The 17,846-nt window shown below is 45.4% G+C and overlaps 2 protein-coding genes across 3 annotated transcripts in view; both read left to right on the top strand.

The window, feature by feature from the left end:
• Positions 1-8,494, top strand: part of smad1 (SMAD family member 1) — a 23,623-nt gene extending 15,129 nt beyond the window's left edge. The window contains exons 2-8 of one of the 2 annotated variants that reach the window (XR_002167333.1): positions 1,990-2,515; positions 4,307-4,564; positions 4,636-4,752; positions 5,149-5,370; positions 5,480-5,736; positions 6,432-7,375; positions 7,612-8,494. Coding sequence is in view for 1 of the 2 variants with exons in the window: in XM_019862608.1 (XP_019718167.1) it covers positions 2,116-2,515; positions 4,307-4,564; positions 4,636-4,752; positions 5,149-5,370; positions 5,480-5,736; positions 6,432-6,575 (1,398 nt within the window). In the remaining variant the exon portion in view is untranslated. Of the gene's footprint in view, positions 1-1,989; positions 2,516-4,306; positions 4,565-4,635; positions 4,753-5,148; positions 5,371-5,479; positions 5,737-6,431 lie in introns of both variants that reach the window. The other variant, XM_019862608.1, reaches the window with a different exon arrangement.
• Positions 8,495-9,603: 1,109 nt separating this feature from the next.
• On the top strand, positions 9,604-13,527 carry mmaa (metabolism of cobalamin associated A). The gene is made up of 7 exons (XM_019861689.1): positions 9,604-9,668; positions 9,945-10,295; positions 10,405-10,527; positions 11,427-11,597; positions 11,861-11,946; positions 12,017-12,166; positions 13,021-13,527. Exons 2-7 carry the CDS (start codon positions 9,950-9,952, stop codon positions 13,309-13,311), a joined length of 1,167 nt encoding a protein of 388 aa, XP_019717248.1. The 5' UTR covers positions 9,604-9,668; positions 9,945-9,949; the 3' UTR covers positions 13,312-13,527.
• Positions 13,528-17,846: the final 4,319 nt, after the last annotated feature.

Below are 17,846 nucleotides of genomic sequence, written 5' to 3'. Positions count from 1 at the left end.
CCCCTGTTTGTCATTGCCATGTTGTCTACACGTGCACTGTCCGACAAAGATAGCGATCGAAATTTAATCCTATAATCTGAGGGGACCAAGAATATCTAAAGGGGCATTCTTAATGATCTATTTGTTCCTTGCCGGCGGGAAATACAATATACTGCAGGCTTTACTGTCAGCGATGCACTTGGTGAGTCACGCTCGGCGCATTTATCCACTCGCTTGCGGTTGCAGAAAACATAAAAAGCCGGAGAGCTTTGCGCTCTCTTTTAAAAGCTTTGCTCAAGGACCCCCCCATCCCCCCGCCACCCGCTAGTGAATGGTTCCTCCGGGAGACAAGCGAATGGACAGATTTAACCGCGTGTTTCCTTCTTATTGTCCGACGTGGGGCGAGTGTTTGCCGGTCGGCGGTGCTGAAGCTCATATTTTCCTCAGCGGGCCGCTCGCTGGACATTAACTTCCTCCGATAACTCAATAGCATTCTTTTGAAATCTCAATGAGATGCGATCGAAGAGTTTACAGCAAAACCTTCACTTAAAATAACTCAAGTGGCACGAGTAGAGCGTCTGCCTGTTTGAAAAACATCATTGTGGCATATTTGCAACTACTGTGTGATATCACCACCATCCATCCGTTTTATTTTTTATTATTATTGTTTTTTTTAATACATCGTTACCTTGGGCGAGAAGCAGAGTGCACTCATATACACACCTACGGACAGTTTAGTCTTCAAAAGACCCTCTTGGCGTTTTGGGATGAAGTAGTAGCAAACAAATTAGTTGAAAACAAATGCTGAGCACAAAGATCACACGTAAAAATAACCACAAAGGTAAGAGTGTCACACCCATGGGGAATTTTAATTTTTCATCACGCACACTTCCCCCCCAGGGCTTTGCACTTAACGGGAATGTATTAGAGTGAATTAACAAGCGCAAACATTTTTTTTCTGCTGTGTTTGCACGATGGCTCTTCCAAAGGTTTCTCATATGTGTGTTTCAACACGCAGAATTTTCACTTTTCCCACTGAAAGGGGTTAACACTCAAACGAGACTTGCGATTATTACATGATGACTTCGGTGCCCACTTCCAAATAGGAACAAGTCCTAAGCCCCCGGGGACTAAACTGGGTGAATTTTTAAAAACTCCAATAACTCCTTAACGGTTTTCCTAATGGCCTTGGAGAAATGACTCAATTGAACATTATTTAACACCTTCGACCTCTCTGATGTTGTTTGGAACCCTCACTGCAACCGTTACACTAGAGTTTGGTTATTCTTGCTTTGATTGGTTATGCCTGGAGACTGAAGGATGGGATGACCAAAAAAAAAAAGTAGCGATAAGAAGGCAACGGATCGATAAGTAAAAAAGTAGTCATAGCGATAAAAACTTATCATCCCGAACCAAGACAGACTTGCTCGAAAAATCGTGCAGCCTCTATTTGTTTGCAATACTCTGCCTGTAATTCATCTTTTTATTGCTGCAAGCCGGGGGTGTCAAACTCATTTTTGTCACGGGCCACTTTGGAGTGACGTCTTCTCTCGGAGGGCCGTTAAGACAGTGAAGCTGAATAAATGTTTCATCATCACATCACATAATTACCCTAACCCTAACACACACACACACAAAAAAAAAAGATGGCTCACTAGTTTTGAAATTAGTGAAGTATTTGTTCATTGCAAAATGTCACCGTTATTTATTACGTAGGGCAGTTTGAGATTTTGGTCCAAGGATCATGGAAGTTGACAGAGATGATTTGCTTTTTCGGGCCACATAAATTGATGGGGCGGGCCGGATCTGGCCCCCGGGCCTTGACTTTGACACCTGTACTGTAAGCGTTAAGAGACCACATTTTTATAATGAATGGGCTGTTTCATCACTGATGTCGGGCTCAAAAGTTCATATTGGTTGGGCCCTACGCTTTCATTTTTGCATTTCCCTTCGACTTTGACATCAATATTGACAAAAAAAAAAGCTGATCGATATTATTTCCCCTTGCAGAATATCTGAGGAATATCCCCCGCAAAACTCCGCAGCGATTCTCCCCTGAAGCTGGACTTCACCCCGCCACTCCGACCTTCTTTCGCCCCAGCGGAGAAGGCGGGCGTGAGGGCAGCCCCGGCCATCATGAACGTCACTTCGCTCTTCTCCTTCACCAGCCCGGCCGTCAAGCGCCTGCTGGGCTGGAAGCAGGGCGACGAGGAGGAGAAGTGGGCCGAGAAGGCGGTGGACGCCCTAGTGAAGAAACTGAAGAAGAAGAAGGGCGCCATGGAGGAACTGGAGCGCGCGCTGAGCTGCCCCGGCCAGCCCAGCAGCTGCGTCACCATCCCCCGCTCCCTGGACGGACGGCTGCAGGTGTCCCACAGGAAAGGCCTGCCTCACGTCATCTATTGTCGCGTGTGGCGCTGGCCCGACCTGCAGTCCCACCACGAGCTCAAGGCGCTGGAGTGCTGCGAGTATCCCTTCGGCTCCAAGCAGAAGGACGTGTGCATCAATCCCTACCATTACAAACGTGTCGACAGCCCAGGTCAGTGTGGCCTTTCGTGGCTTTCTCCAAAACGACCTTTTTTTCATCACAAGTGACGTGCATATAGCAGGCTAGCTGCAGGTGGCTAGCGCGTGGAGACTAAAATGCACCAAAGCAGTCACAAAAGATCCGCATCAGGGATGCACGGATGATCCTTTTTTTCCCGACCAACAGTCCGGTTTACATCTGATACCCCTGATATCGTTTACTAATAAAATTGATAATGCCATGATGTAGAGCTGACCAATAATTAAATATCAATAGACTTATTTCGCGATAGACACCTGATCAATATCATTAGAACTTCAAGTCAAGTCAGCTTTATTGTCAAATGTGCTACATGTGCAACATACAGCACAGATGAAATTGCATTCCTCTCAACCACAGGAGAGAGAGGAGCCGCTGTGGGTGCCCGCGCCGCCATCAAAAGAACAGTTAATGTAAAATGGCAAACATAAAAACAAAAAGTTGCACTCAATATAATATTGATTAAAAAAAATAATAGGAAGCAAACTCCAACCCCGTCATTTTCTGCATGCTGTAGGCGCAGTTTGGCGTTTGATTTGTGCCGCAATTGCAGCCGCTTAAGAGGACATTTGGAGCACCAAAGCTTATTTTAACGCCAGATATTTTGAATTGTATTTTTCCTCTTAATAGTTGTGTTTTATTTTGTTCACTTGGATCAATTTAAATGTTTTAGTTCGATCTTTAGTCGGTTTAATTGTTTTTCAGGTTAAAAAAAACCCCAGTAGTTATCGATAGGCTAATATGGAAAACGTAGAATGTGATTCACCTAGTGCGACTAAGTGCATCATGTTTAAAAAGACGTTGATTTAATCTTTAAATTGACCAGTTTATCTGTACGACAAATCCAACCCTGTTTGATGCTCTACACAAACACAAGATTTGGTATTATTTCTTTTTCTTTTTCTCCTTTGGGAGGATCTTTGCAACAGGAAGTCCGCCACCATCCCTGCACAATAGGCGGAAAGACTTGCTGCCCGCCTTGCACACTTTTTGTTTGAGCAGCAGAGGGTTGGAGGTGGTTCAACCCTCAGCGCACCTGTCTATCCACACTTCCCCCACTCCCCCCCCCCCCCCCCCCACACACACACACACATGCACACGTAACACATGCCTACACACACACTTCCAGTCAATCAACCTGCACGAAATCCTGCCTCAGCTGTCGTCCTGCCGTCTGAAGCTTTTGAATGAAAAGTGCACTGTGCAGAATCAACAGGGTTTTTGTTCATCTCTCGCCAATGTTTAGGCACAAGCGAGGGGGGGAGGGTGGATACGGGGGCTACTGCAATGGTTTGTGCGTATTATACCCGAATGGGCTGCACGGCGGAAATATTCCACCTCTTGAGTGGTTAGCATGTTTGCCTCACAGTTTTGAGGTTTTCCGTTTTAATCTCGATTCCAGACTTCCTGTTTCCTCATCCATATATTTAAAAAAAAAAAAGCATGTTAGGCTAATTGCAAATACTAAATTGTCCATAGATGGGAATGTTTAAAGTCTCCAAAAAGGCGATTCATTTTAGGTGATAACTCCATGCATGTTTTTGGAATGTGGGAGGAAACCAGAGTACCCGGAGAAAACCCACACACTGCACACTGCACTGTGAGGCTGACAACCTAACCAGTCGACCAAGGTGCTTTTTTGAAAGAGACTAAATAAACGAAGCTAAATTCTCTCCAAGCCTTGACATAGTTTGATAATTCTGCAGATTAAAAAGAAAAAAAAAATGTTTCACCCGTGTTGACTCCTTTTTATTTTATTTGCAGTGCTACCCCCCGTGTTGGTACCGCGCAACAGCGAGTTCAACGCCAAGCACACGATGCTACCTCGCTTCCGCAACCCGCTGCAGCAGAACGAGCCGCACATGCCCCAGAACGCCACCTTCCCCGAGTCCTTCGCCAATCCCGTGCCCTTCCCGCATTCGCCTGGAAACAGCTTCCCGAGCTCACCGGGCGGGGGCAGCAACGCCACCTTCCCGCATTCACCATCCAGTTCAGACCCTGGCAGCCCGTTCCAGATGCCGGGTGAGTCCTTTGCGGCCACTTTGCCGCCTCTTCTTCCACATGACATCTAACTGTTTTTTTTTGTAATGCAGAGACGCCGCCGCCTGCCTACATGCCCCCAGAGGAGCAGATGACTCAAGACTGCCCCCTGCCGATGGACACCAATCTCATGGTGCCACCTTTGCCTATCGAGACGAACAACCGAGCAGGTGATCAAGAATCATCAACGTTCACGGCATATTTAATAAGCTCTTTAGGTGTTCTGGTGTCATGGTAGGATAGGTAGCAGGCCACATTTATGACAAGATTGGTATAATTCTTAAAATCCTTCTCCCATCACCCCTCACCTCCAAAGCTCAGCCCATGAAGTTCTTATCCTTGTAGATTCACAGTCATTGCAGATTGGACAATATTCCTCGTTCAGCTCAGTTGAGAAGAAGAGGATACAAGAAGACCCCGTAGCTTTTCAATAAGGATGTTTGAAAGCTCCTCAAGTCAAGCATCAAGCAAGATCTTTGAGATGAGCCCGGCCATGATAGAATTTCTTGTTTTGTGAGTGTGCACGCGGCTCCGGTCGCGACCTCTGAATGTGTCCTCCGCGGCAGATGTGCAGCCCGTGGCCTACGAGGAGCCCAAGCACTGGTGCTCCATTGTTTATTACGAGCTCAACAACCGCGTCGGCGAGGCATTCCAGGCCTCGTCCACCAGCGTGCTTGTCGACGGCTTCACGGATCCCTCCAACAACCGCAACCGCTTTTGCCTCGGCCTGCTATCCAACGTCAACCGCAACTCCACCATCGAGAACACCCGACGGCACATCGGCAAAGGTGCGGCCGCGCAAAAGCCAGTCAAATTGCCGTCAACTGAAGTGCTGACAGTGTGAGCAAATTGATTTTCGGTGTATATCGACCGGTCTTATTCCTGCGCACCGCTCAGGCGTCCACTTGTATTACGTCGGTGGCGAGGTTTACGCAGAGTGCCTGAGCGACAGCAGCATCTTCGTCCAGAGTCGCAACTGCAACTACCACCACGGCTTCCATCCCACCACCGTGTGCAAGATTCCCAGCGGCTGTAGCCTGAAGATCTTTAACAACCAGGAGTTCGCCGAGCTGCTCGCCCAGTCCGTCAACCACGGCTTCGAGGCCGTCTACGAGCTCACCAAGATGTGCACCATCCGCATGAGCTTTGTCAAGGTCGGTACTTAGGGCGGAACCGTTTGGGAAATACAATCTCATTGAGATTTCTGTTTTATTTTCCCCACAAGTTTTTGAATCAATCAATTTATCTACTTCAGTTACAATTGTGGACGTTCTAGTATGAAGTATTCACTACGGCAGCTTCCCAAAATTGTACCAAATAACAGAGGCGTGAACATAAGCCCGTGCGCTGTTATATCACTTTATAATATTAATGCAAACAAATGTGTGGCTTTAGCACATCAACAATGAAAATAGGGCTGAGCGATGATGAAAAATAATCAAATTGCGATTTTTCTAAAAAAATTGCGATTTGATTTGCATTTTATTTTCAAGACCCTTTTCCTCATGTTTTTCAACAATTGTAATGTTCATTTCAACACATGAGGTGAAGGCAAATGAAACATTAATGAATGTGAAAGACAGTTTACTGTATCTTCGACAATTACTTAATATTTTGGGAAGCATTCACAACATAATTCTGCCACACCGTGTGGTGTCATCTTAAATGTATATTGTCAACTGTTGATTACAACAAAAAATGTAAACAAATCAGCTCTGCTGCCTCCTACATACCACTTTGTTTCACGAAACATGACACAGTACGTAATTGTATAGACAAACATCCATTTGTGTACGTCATCCATTTTGGACTGAATTAAGCCAATAAAAAGACATTGGTGATGTTTCAGGGCTGGGGAGCCGAGTACCACCGCCAGGATGTGACCAGCACCCCCTGCTGGATCGAGATCCACCTCCACGGCCCCCTCCAGTGGTTGGACAAGGTCCTAACGCAGATGGGTTCTCCCCACAACCCCATATCGTCCGTGTCCTAGACCTCCCTCAGGGTCAGCCCAATGTTTTTTGTTTTTTTTTTTGTTTTTTGGGGGGGGGGGGCCCAAGTAGCAAGACGAACAGATCCCAGATCGGTTGACTCTTATTGCCTCGTTAGATAAATTGTCTGATTGAAGCACAAGCGGCTGATCTGGGATCTGTCAATTCCATGGGTTTTCTACTTGAAGGACATGTGAAGTGGGCACATACACAGACTGGGAGAGGAGTGAGCAAAGAGAGCATGATGCATCTGGAAGAAACTTGATCTTTGTGACCAACACTAATAATCCAACCGTCACACTCTTGGGGAGCGCAGGCGTCCCCAAACTGGTCTCCTTTTTAATTTTGTTTTCTTCCTGTCGCTTTGCATTCCCGCATCCACATACTCCCTCCGACATCCACGTTTTAAAACCGGTTACCACCAAGCCGCCGCGGTCATCTCAGCGTTGTCGTTTGCCGTTGTCAAGTTGTGACAGTGAGACAAGACGCTTTGACTTCTTTGCCAGAAGACGAAAGGCTGGATTCCCGCCACAGCTGTCTTTTTTCGTGGCCTTCGTTGTTCCTCTTGAAGGCGAGTTGCACATGGCTCCACACAAAGTATGTTGTACCGTATTATTTTTATGAAACCACAAGATGGCTTGACGGCCATGGATGAAGATGGTCGCTAAATAGAAAGGAAGTGGGCGAGAACAAAGTCCAGAGTGGAAATCTGCTTCGCCCCCATTCGCTGGCTGTAGCGGCCGCGCTACTAACATCGGGTGCCCTTTGGCAGAGACTGCACGCGTGGCTGTTTCATCCACAGGTACATATGTGAATGATAAATATTGTTATGTATTGTTGTAAAACAGAGTCACCGTTGTAGCATTGTGTCAGTAGTGCGCGTTTCAAACTGGGGGGGACTCCGAATTCTGACGCTCAAGACAGCGCTAAATACAAAGCAACATGCTTTCTTTTACGGTATCGGTATCAAGAAAAGCTTCATTTACACAGAGGTTCCCCGTAAAAACCCTGGCATTCACCCTCCTTTGCCTTTCATAGCGAACCCAGCCAAGCAGGATATGGCTGCCTCGCACCAACTGGACAGTAACAACGGTCTAATGTGATGTACAACATCTGCACAGCGACAATTGCTTTCAACACAAAAGGCCAACTCAGGTTTTACCATTCCAAGCTGTCTGAACCAAACTGTCCCACTTGGTGGAACCGTGCTTCCATAAATGCGTTGTAACTATAAATTCTGGGGCGACATTCCAGGTCTCTGGAATTGCAGTCGGTCGGACCTTACACTGCAAAGACATTGGCGTCGAATTTCCTCCTGGCATGGAAGGAGACTCCAAGGGTGATCTGTATGAAATTTCAATCACTCAAGAGGATATTTGGGAAATTTAGGGGTGGAGTGGAGGTAGTGGGCGTGTGGGGGAGGTGTGGCAGGTGGTTTATTTCACGAAAAAAAATGCAGTTCTGCCAATAATTTAAATGTTGCTCATCATGTTTTACACTAATGTTTTACCCCATGGACTTAGGTTCAAATAGTGTTTTTTTTTTTGTTCACGTTTAGACTATGGTGCTGTGTTGTCTGTTTTTGGCCATGCGTAGTTTGGTTTCTGGAAGCATAAGTACAAAAGTAAAGACGCATCATGGACTGATGTTTTCAATGACTGTTACATGAAAATATTCCATTTTAATTCAATACACAAAAGTGTCCACCCATATCATTTAAAAAAAATAAAATACTCTGTTCTTACTTTGTTTGACAATGTTGTACTCCTGACATTCTTTTTTTATTTTGTATTTTTGTCTGCACTATTCACATGTTGACTCTTTCCTTTTTTTTTTTTTGGTATGGTCAAACTCCTCATAAAGCCGTTTTATTCCATGAATATTAAAAGACTAGTGGGGAATGAAAAAATCATTTCTTTCAGTACTTTGTATTTTTGTCTTTATGTATACTGTATTTGTATGTATATAATATACATGTTTTAATTACAGGGCGAAAGACACAAGCTATGTATGAAGTATGCATTATGGAGTGTTTGCACATTTTTAACTCAAAACAATCGATTTTTCTCTGCACTTTTTGGAACCAAATTCAACCACAGAACATCACCTTGCCGCCATCTGCAAAGTCTGGTTGGGTCTTAAGCATTATTTTGTAAACCTGGACTTTGGATTTCTATAAGTTCATAGTCATGCAAGTATGTTGTCTGTTTCTGTGATTAGCAAGCTTTAGAATGACATCAGCCTTTCGAAAATGGGACAAAGATTATGTTTGAAACTCGGAGTGAACAAAAAAGGTCACATCTATTATGTAGACGCCGTTTGTCTTTGCATTAAGACATTGGCCAGAAATCGTTGCATTGTATGTACTTTTTGAGAGTTAGAATTTCTTAATATCTAAAATTACACTTAATATCATTGAAATTGTCTCGAAATGATCTAATGCAATCAATCTTTGAAATTTAACTCACCGTGTAGTACAGAACATTTAAATACAGTACTACGTTAAAAAAGTGGTCATCTGCTGCCATCTGTTGGGAGACAACGTTACCGTTTAGCAATTTTGCAGACTGTCCTAGGAGATGTGTGCGTGTGTGTGTGTGTGTGTGTGTGTGTGTGTGTGTGTGTGTGTGTGTTTTTTTTTATATACACACACACACACACACACACACACACACACGCACACGCGCGCACACGAAATGCCGATTTGAGTTTCAGTGCATTTCATGTTTATGCATGGCGTGACAACCAAAAAGATTTGTTTGACATTGATGAAGGTTTGAATGTCATGAAAAACGATTTAAAAATCATCAAGAATGCTGATAATTGCTTTTCATGAGAGCATTGCCCCCACTAAGATGGCGGCCATGTAGGCACGTCACTCCACAAGGACCCGAACAACATTCTTGAGCGACAACGCAATATACTTTAACTCATTTTAAAATGTAAGATCCGCATTATGTTTGATTTAGTATATGTATGTTTGTCATTTTGAAAAGACCAAAAAAAAAGTTTGTCGAAGTCACCGGAAGTAGAAAGTGTCAGTGCCGGAAGCAGGAACTACGTGAGCATAATGCTTCTATGGATCGCGGCTTGAGGTCAGTGTTTATATTTAGTTTTATTCTTACTTAACATCTATATGTTGCGTACTTTAGAATTTAACATTTTACTCTTGGATAAACTAAGCGGTACGAGCTTATGTTATATTGTTGTTACCTTACATGTGTCGATTTTTAAGCTGAAACAATGCCACAGTTTGCGACGCTTTCGCTAATCAATGTATTGACGTCATAAAGTGCCCGGATTTTCACTTCTTTCAGAGGTTGTATGTTCAGTTTTTCTTTAAACTCACTGACGACTTTCCTCTGTTTTAGATAAAATGAGACTTCTACATTCCCCGCTCTTCCGTCACATTATCGCCACCAACACTTGCCTTTGTCACTCCAAGACTCCGCCCAATCACATATGCAAACAATGGCGGGCTGTGAGCACAGCCTTGAACCAGCACATCCAAGACCTGAGCGGCTCCGAGCAGACGCTGCTGAATAAACTCTACGCGGGCCTCATTGGGGGTCACCGGGCTTCTCTGGCAGAGTCCATCACGCTGGTGGAGACGCAGCATCTGCGGAAGAAGGAGCTGGCCCAGGTGTTGCTACAGAGGGTCCTGGCCTTCAGGAGGGAGCAGGAGAGCCACAATGGTGGGAAACCGGTGGCCTTCAGAGTAGGTGTGTGTACTGTGCTAATATAAAGGAGGTATAGTATCTCAAAATATATGATATAAAAAAATCTGGATATAAAAGGAGACATTTGTGTTTTTATTCACAATTTTTAAAGGTCTCTCAGGTCCTCCGGGAGCTGGGAAGTCGTCATTCATTGAAGTGGTGGGCAAGATCCTGACGGGACGTGGACATAAAGTGTCAGTGCTGGCAGTTGACCCGTCTTCCTGCACGACGGGAGGTAACGTCTCCGCATCATGTGGTCCACACATTACATTTTGATAAGGTATGATTAAGGATGTTTCATGGCACTTTTTTTCAGACCAGGATGAGTTCTCAACTCTTAAGTACCTAATACCACTGAGTACTTTTAATACACACAATTTCTAATAATGACAGATCATTTTAAAGAAAGACCGCTCGTTTGGTTCCTTTGGAACAGTCACTCTGCAATAGAGAATTGAAGTCCAAAATAAAACACAAACAACTGACGCTGAATACAGTATAGGCTTCAGTTGTAAGTGCAAAATAAAATGTGACAGTTTCATGAATTTTAGTCCCTGTTCAAAATGCATTTAAGTGCTAATTTTATCCTTTTTTTTCTTTGTTTTTCTTCTTTTTTTTCCTGTTTTCTGAGTTTGGTTATGTGATGTTCACAAGCTGAGCCCTGACTGGTTTTTACCTGAGCAACTGTGATGTTATTTTCAGTTTACAGCAAGTGACAAAATGCCCCCCCCCCCCCGAGGTGGCGAAAAATGAATGGATTTTTCTGCTCAATTTATATTCCACAAACACGTTATTAATCAGAATACTGTGTTTACACTAGACTAGGCTACATAGAACATATTGTTGTTTAAAAAAAAAAAAACAAAAAAAAGTGCCCTGACTTCCCCTATAAGTGAAATTGGATAATTTCCTGCGACACACCAATGTGCCTTGCCACACCGGTTGGGAATCACGGCTCAAACGATGAATCAATTGTCATAATCCAATCCAACTAAATTGATAATCGATTAGTTCTTGATTAATCGTTGCAGCTCTAATCCAAACAAAACATGATTTATGGCCAGTCAAGGAGTGATTCTTGGGTTATTCTTTGGGTCACCTGCTGCGGTCGTTATACTCACTTCCTGTTTGCAGGTTCCTTGATGGGTGACAAGACCCGCATGACTGAGCTTTCCCGTGACATGAATGCCTTCATCCGCCCGTCGCCCACGTCGGGGACGCTCGGCGGTGTCACCAGGACGACCAACGAAGCCATCGTCCTCTGCGAGGGAGCGGGTTACGACGTCATCCTCGTGGAGACTGTGGGTACGACGTGCAGTATATGGCTGTTCGACAAACGGTCAACACAACCGGCCGCTTCTCTGTTTTATGTCCGGTCACGGTGCCAGCATTGGAGTGGCTTTCTCGTAATTGGCGGGTGTTCAATTTCATCGAGTTTGTGGCTGTACGTGTTGGCAGGAACCTCACTCTTAACATAGCCCATAACGGGCCGATTATGGGCATATTTGTAGCTAGCTGTTAATTCCGTTCAAATTGTACATCATCAAATGCGTTTCACTTGTCGCCAGGTGTCGGCCAGTCAGAGTTTGCAGTGGCGGACATGGTTGACATGTTTGTGTTGCTAATTCCACCAGCAGGTGGCGACGAACTGCAGGTATCCTCCTAATGTTGTCCCTTGCGTGCTGGTTCGATTTTACTGATCTAAATGATGGCTCAATCTGAAGGGCATCAAGAGGGGCATCATCGAGAGGGCTGACCTGGTGGTGGTGACCAAGTCGGACGGAGACCTGGTGGTGCCAGCCAGGAGGATCCAGGCGGAATACACCAGCGCTATGAAGCTGCTTCGGAGGCAGTCCAGGTCTTGGAACCCCAAGGTGAGTGTTACATGTGTTTGTATTTGGAGCGCCTCCCCTAAACATTTTTGATAAGGGTAAATGGCGCGCCTCCCGTCTATTCCATAATCAAATACAGTGAATTTCAGCCTCTGGCTAGTGGCTAGTAGCCAGTTTTTTTTTTGTCCGAAACCGGTATTTTTAGTGAAACTAACCAATGTTCTACTTTTGATTACAAAAGAATGGAAAAAGCTACAAACAAACAAGTGTGTCCACTCTTTGGCACAGAACACAATATTCTATGCGTCTTGAACAATGACTCAAAATGCTCTAAAATAGTTGCGGGGATGTGGAACTCTGCTTTTAAAACCACTGGCAACTTTCACGTCTTAAAATGTCAGCAAATGGGTTCCTGTTTTAACAAAAGAGAAGCGCCTTTACCTTTTTCATTTTATTTCCTTACTATCAAAAAGCGAACTGAACCATGATCTTAAAACCAAGGTGATCAACCAATAGTGACTTTTTTTTTTTTTGGGCAGGGGGTACCGTTACACATCTCATGACAGGTTGAATGAAATTTCTGGATATGTTTGAGCCAGGGTTATAGTCGGACTTTTATTAAAGTCCGACTAATTATCTGTACCTCAAGGTAGAATCTAAACAAACGTGTCAACGGGGCTAATGACCGGACTCCAAGGAAAGTGTTTTGATTTTGACAAGACCCCAAAAGTGAGGACAGTATATGTAAAAGTCAAGCGCAATCACCTCAAGGTTACAAAAGTGGACGTGAGTGTAGCAAGGCAGCAGGTGGAACACGCCAGACATCCGCCATCATTTTTGGAATCCGCTTTGATTTCACGCGGGCATCTCCCGACTGCGACTCCCTTTATCTTCAGGTGGTCCGCGCTTCCTCGCACAGCGTCGAGGGCATCTCGGAGGTCTGGGATGAGATGCGCTCGTACCAGCAGGTCATGTTGGCCAGCGGCGAGCTGCAGGGCCGCCGCCGGGCCCAGCAAAAGGTGTGGATGTGGACCTTGATCCAGGAAAACGTCCTGGCCCACTTCCGCCATCACCCCGCGGTCCGGGAAGCCCTGCCCCAACTGGAGGAGAGGGTCACCCGGGGGGACATCTCCCCCGGCCTCGCATCCGACCTGCTCCTCAAATCCTTTCTCTCGTCATCCTCGTAGTCAGTGGAGGGATGGAGGTACGTCATCCAGTAGGGGGCAGCTTCTACAATGAAACTTTTCCTTACTTGACAGCCAATCCAAATCGAGGACATTCATACTTGGAGACTGAAACTCGGACATTTATAAACAATTTCAATGGAAAAACCTCTCAATGACTCTTGACAATGACCTGCCAAAAAACCCAAACGACACATAGCTTATGAATACCTTGAAAATGCAAAATAATTGCCAGAATTTTTTTTTTTTTTTTTTAAAGCGACGTCGGATTGTAACCTGGCAGCTGCTTGGACATACAGTGGTACCTCTACTTCCGAACGTCTCTTCATACGAAATTTTCAAGCTACGAAATGCCTCAACAGGAAAATATTGCCTCTTGTTACGAAAGAAATTTCAAGATACGAAAGGCAATAGTACAGTATGGGCTGCTACTCGCAGCTCTGAGTTTCCTGAACGCAACATACTGAGCTGCTCTGCCATTGGCTATTACCGAGCATCATCCTGGCATCCCATTGGCTAAGAGGGACTTCTACCGATTGTGTCTATGTGTGTAGATAGATAAATAGATAGATGTGTATCGATGCGGCGTCCTCGTCATTCGCCCCATGGGCCGTGAGTCGTTCCGATAGTTTTACGTAAATGTGAATCACCCAGAAAAAGTGTTCACCAGTCGGGCGGTCGCTCACTATGCTGATGTTTGCCTTGGACATTTTCGAAGGATTGTTAAAAGCCGACAAAAGCAAACGTCCTTAGATTACTTCTTTACAAAACGCCAGGCAAAAACCACTTCTGAGGGCAAAAAACAATGAGGACGCAGTTCAATGTTAAATGACCATCATTTTTATTCTTAGTATTTTACATTATGCACAATTCTCATTTATTGTGCAATAATCTAATTGTGACCTGTATGTGTTACATATTTTGATGCATTTTTATGCTTTAGGAAACATGTCTGAATTTATTTTTTTGGGGGGGGCGCTTGGAACGGATTAGGGCATTTACATGGAAAACACGTCTCTACTTAAAAAAAATTCTAGTTAAGAAATTTCTTCCAGAACCAACTACTTTTGCAAGTAGAGGTACTACTATCGTTTATCTAGCATAGCGTTTTGGCACTAGAGGTCACCCTAGTTCCACTCATGCCTCGATGGCTCCAATATCCCAAATACTCGAGCTTCCTAGACAGCCAGCTTCCATCAATCTTTCTATTTGGGTCAATCAGAGGTAAAAACATATAACCACTCGCTCCTCCGCTCTGTCTTTTCCTTTCCTAAAAGAGCAAATTCAAAACCCACCCTTCCGCCGTCTTGAACGGGTTCCCGTGGGTTTGACGACTGGAGCGCTTGTTGCCCAGGATGCCCGGTGAATGCGGACGGATTCATTAGAGCGGGGCGAGCAATCTCTGCCTCAAGCGTGGCACAAAGGCACACTTTTGCCGCTGCTGCTGCTGTGGACTCGCATGGATAACATGCACACTGTGGAAACTGCGCGCGCCACGCCAACGTGAAAAGGACATTCTTAGCGGAGTGGAGGATCGATGCCAACGTGGCGCACAAGCGCAACATTTCACAATATTTTTTAGTAGGATCCTAATGAATGAACTCGTTCGGCACCCAATTTAATGCGAGTATTCCAGGCAAGGCAAAGTAGCTTTATTTATAGCGCACAGCTCGCAGAGAGGTGCAGGGTTCGAATCAGGCTCAGGCCTTCCTGTGTGGAGCTTGCATGTTCTCCCCGTGCCCGCGTGGGTTTTCTCCGGGGGGACTCCGGTTTCCTCCCGCATTCCAAAAACCTGCACGATAGCTTAATGAAACTCTCTAAATTGTCCCCAAGGTGTCATTGTGACTATGAATGGTTGTTCACTGCCTATTGGTAGCTTGATGTGGTTTATATGAATAAAAGTACAACATTTAAAACCAAGAACCTAGGACATAAAAAAGGTACAGTGATACAGTAAAAGACGGCTTCCTAAAATTACTAAAAGAACAGCCAGTGGAAGAAAATTGATTTTAAAATGCTTTAATAGTCCTCAGTCATAAGCATGGAGGCAGGGGGGAGGGGGCAGTTTTTAACCTGGACCTAAAAACAAATACAGTGGGGCTGACTTGACTTCTGCGTGCAGCATAACACCTCTATGCTGCTTCACCATGTTGCTTTGAACTCTCGGCTCCACTCACTGACCCGAGTCTGCAGACCCGAGAGATTTCATTCTCTCTTCGCTCATTTATGGAGGACCGAAACCATTCGGTGATTTACAGACCAGTAGCAGAACTTCAAAGTCTATTCGAGAGCTGCCTGGGAGCCAGTGTCAAGTCTTTTGAACCGGAGTAATATAGTCTGATCTCTTTGTACTGGCCGTAACCCGAGCTTGCAGCATTCGGAATGAGCTGCAAGTTTTTGAGTTTTCATCAAAGAGTGTGGCTGAAGCTCTATTTGATTTTATTTTTTCTTCTGGAATTTGACATTCTGGCCATAAGTCTTTCCCCTGCGCAGCTTTTCAAATGTACACACTCGCGGCAACGCGTGCGCTCTTTCTACTGAGATGGCGCCGCTGCGGGGGGAGGCGGCGGCGTGCACCTCGGCTCCATTACCCGCCCCGTGCCCACCGCTGTTTGCTGTGTGTAATTTAGCGGGGCCGACCCTTCGGCGAGAAGGCACGTAGCGAGCCTCGGCGCTGGTAATTGGACTTGAGAACTGATTGGGGAGCTTGACTGACCCCCCAGTATTGGATTGGAGTGTATAATTATTTGTAGTTATGGTTACGAGATGATATCGAGGTGGGCGGCGGTGACTCAGCCCTGCCGCCGATGCTGCCGGCGCTCAATTAATGAAATCCAGCTGCTCGGGTGCCACGCGGCATACAGAAGTCTGCTCAGGGTGCGGAGGGGGCAAGGGTTATTGCCATCCGAATGCTTCCCCTTTTTGCGCCACAGTCAGTCAGGATGATTTCTTACCGGTCCTGATACCAGACATTAAGCTCGATGATGTTCCTTTTTAACGCCCTTGTGGCATCTCTCGCTGCACCCTCACGGCTGTCACGTTAATGACAGCGCTCATCACGGCGGCGAGGGGGGTGGCGCCTCCTCAGGACACGAAAGGCAATTGCGTCTTAATCCGCAGTTTTAATTGGCGGCCGAAAGCCCCCCCGTTGCTCCGATAACTCGGCTTGCAAAACAAACGGAGTCAGTTGGTGAGCCTTATACTTGATTCGACTTTTCTCAGTCCTCGAAGCCAGTTTCTCTTGGCAACTTGAAATTTTGTCGACATATTTATTTTGAGCAGATAAGCCAAAAAAAAAAAAAAAGTCTGAAGCAAAAAGACTGCCATGTTGGTTTGAAGCGAGCAATTAATTTTTTTCGTCGAGGGATTTTTGTCAGGAGTCTCAATCACAATTGCTTTGGGCTGAGGGGGTGCGCTCTGAACTGCTCGCTAGCCGATCACAGGACACATTGACGAACATTCAAACCCGCAGACAGGTTTGACTCTTCAATTAACTGGAGAAACGTGTTTTGCAATGCGGGAGGAAGTCAAAGTACCTGAAGAAGTCTGGGTAGAACATGTGAACACCCACACAGAAAGCCCTGAGCACAGTTTCAAACTCACAACCTAAAAACTGTGACATGTTCCTGGCAAAAAAAAAAATCATGTTAAGTATTTTATTTTTTTTCTCTAACAATTTTGCTCCTGAAGCCAATTTCACTAAGCAACATGAAATTTGAGAGACATGTCTTATCAGTCGACCCACAAAAAAATTCTCTGAAACCCATGCCTGATAAGTTGAAGGATCATTTCGGCCATTTCTAGAACTTCTTCAACTACGTTCCCAGAGACTACCAAAGTATACGCTGTATTGCAAAGCATATATCACAACATTTTGCTCATTGTTTTGGATGGAACACGGTGACAAAATTTGATGACTTGCCATATTCAGCAACTCACCAAGTGTTGCAGGTGTGTTCCTCATGAAAATGAATGCTTGACCGGATTTTTGAAACATTTGCCCCCCGCAGAGCCAGTTTCACTGAGCCAAACGAAATTTGGTCGGCATGTTGATCATGAGTAGATCTACAAAAAAATAAAAATAAATAAATCCATGCCCAAAAAAGACACAGCAGGGCTTGTGTGTTGTTGTTTTTTTGTCACCTCTTGCAGACAGAGCAGCCCCGTGAAACGATGACTGGCCATAAAACGGGAAATTCTAATAAGCACGCCAGACAAGGTCGGCGCTTGACCAAACGTCTGGCGGCTTTGATTTTGCTGTTCTGTTCCTAACCTTCCTCTAACCCCTCGTATCCCTTGCACGCCCGTCGTCTTTATCCTCCTGTCATGTGTCCCTTGGAGGCCCCCACCCGCTCCCCCTCATCCTCCGCCTTCCCCACCTCCTCAGCTGCTGTTTGTGACCTCTCGTTGCCCTCTTGCCAGTCTCTATTATTTCTGGCTGCCCAGTGGCCCGGTCGCACTGGTGCCTGTTATGACAGGTAACACTGGGCCATACACTCCTCGGCTAATGTGTGGCTCTTCCTATCTCTCCCGCCCCC

The sequence above is a fragment of the Hippocampus comes genome, unplaced genomic scaffold, assembly GCF_001891065.2.
Source record: "Hippocampus comes isolate QL1 unplaced genomic scaffold, H_comes_QL1_v1.1 scaffold7, whole genome shotgun sequence".
Taxonomy (NCBI): domain Eukaryota; kingdom Metazoa; phylum Chordata; class Actinopteri; order Syngnathiformes; family Syngnathidae; genus Hippocampus; species Hippocampus comes.
Note: the sequence above shows the minus strand (reverse complement) of the source record. Positions and strands in the feature narration are given on the sequence as shown.

Bases quoted from the DNA above. Each gene is read 5' to 3' on its own strand.
- mmaa (XM_019861689.1), top strand. From the start codon at position 9,950: ATGAGACTTCTACATTCCCCGCTCTTCCGTCACATTATCGCCACCAAC. The intron at 11,598-11,860 runs GTACGACGTGCA...ACTTGTCGCCAG, and splicing joins CATCCTCGTGGAGACTGTGG to GTGTCGGCCAGTCAGAGTTT. The intron at 12,167-13,020 runs GTGAGTGTTACA...CTTTATCTTCAG, and splicing joins CCAGGTCTTGGAACCCCAAG to GTGGTCCGCGCTTCCTCGCA.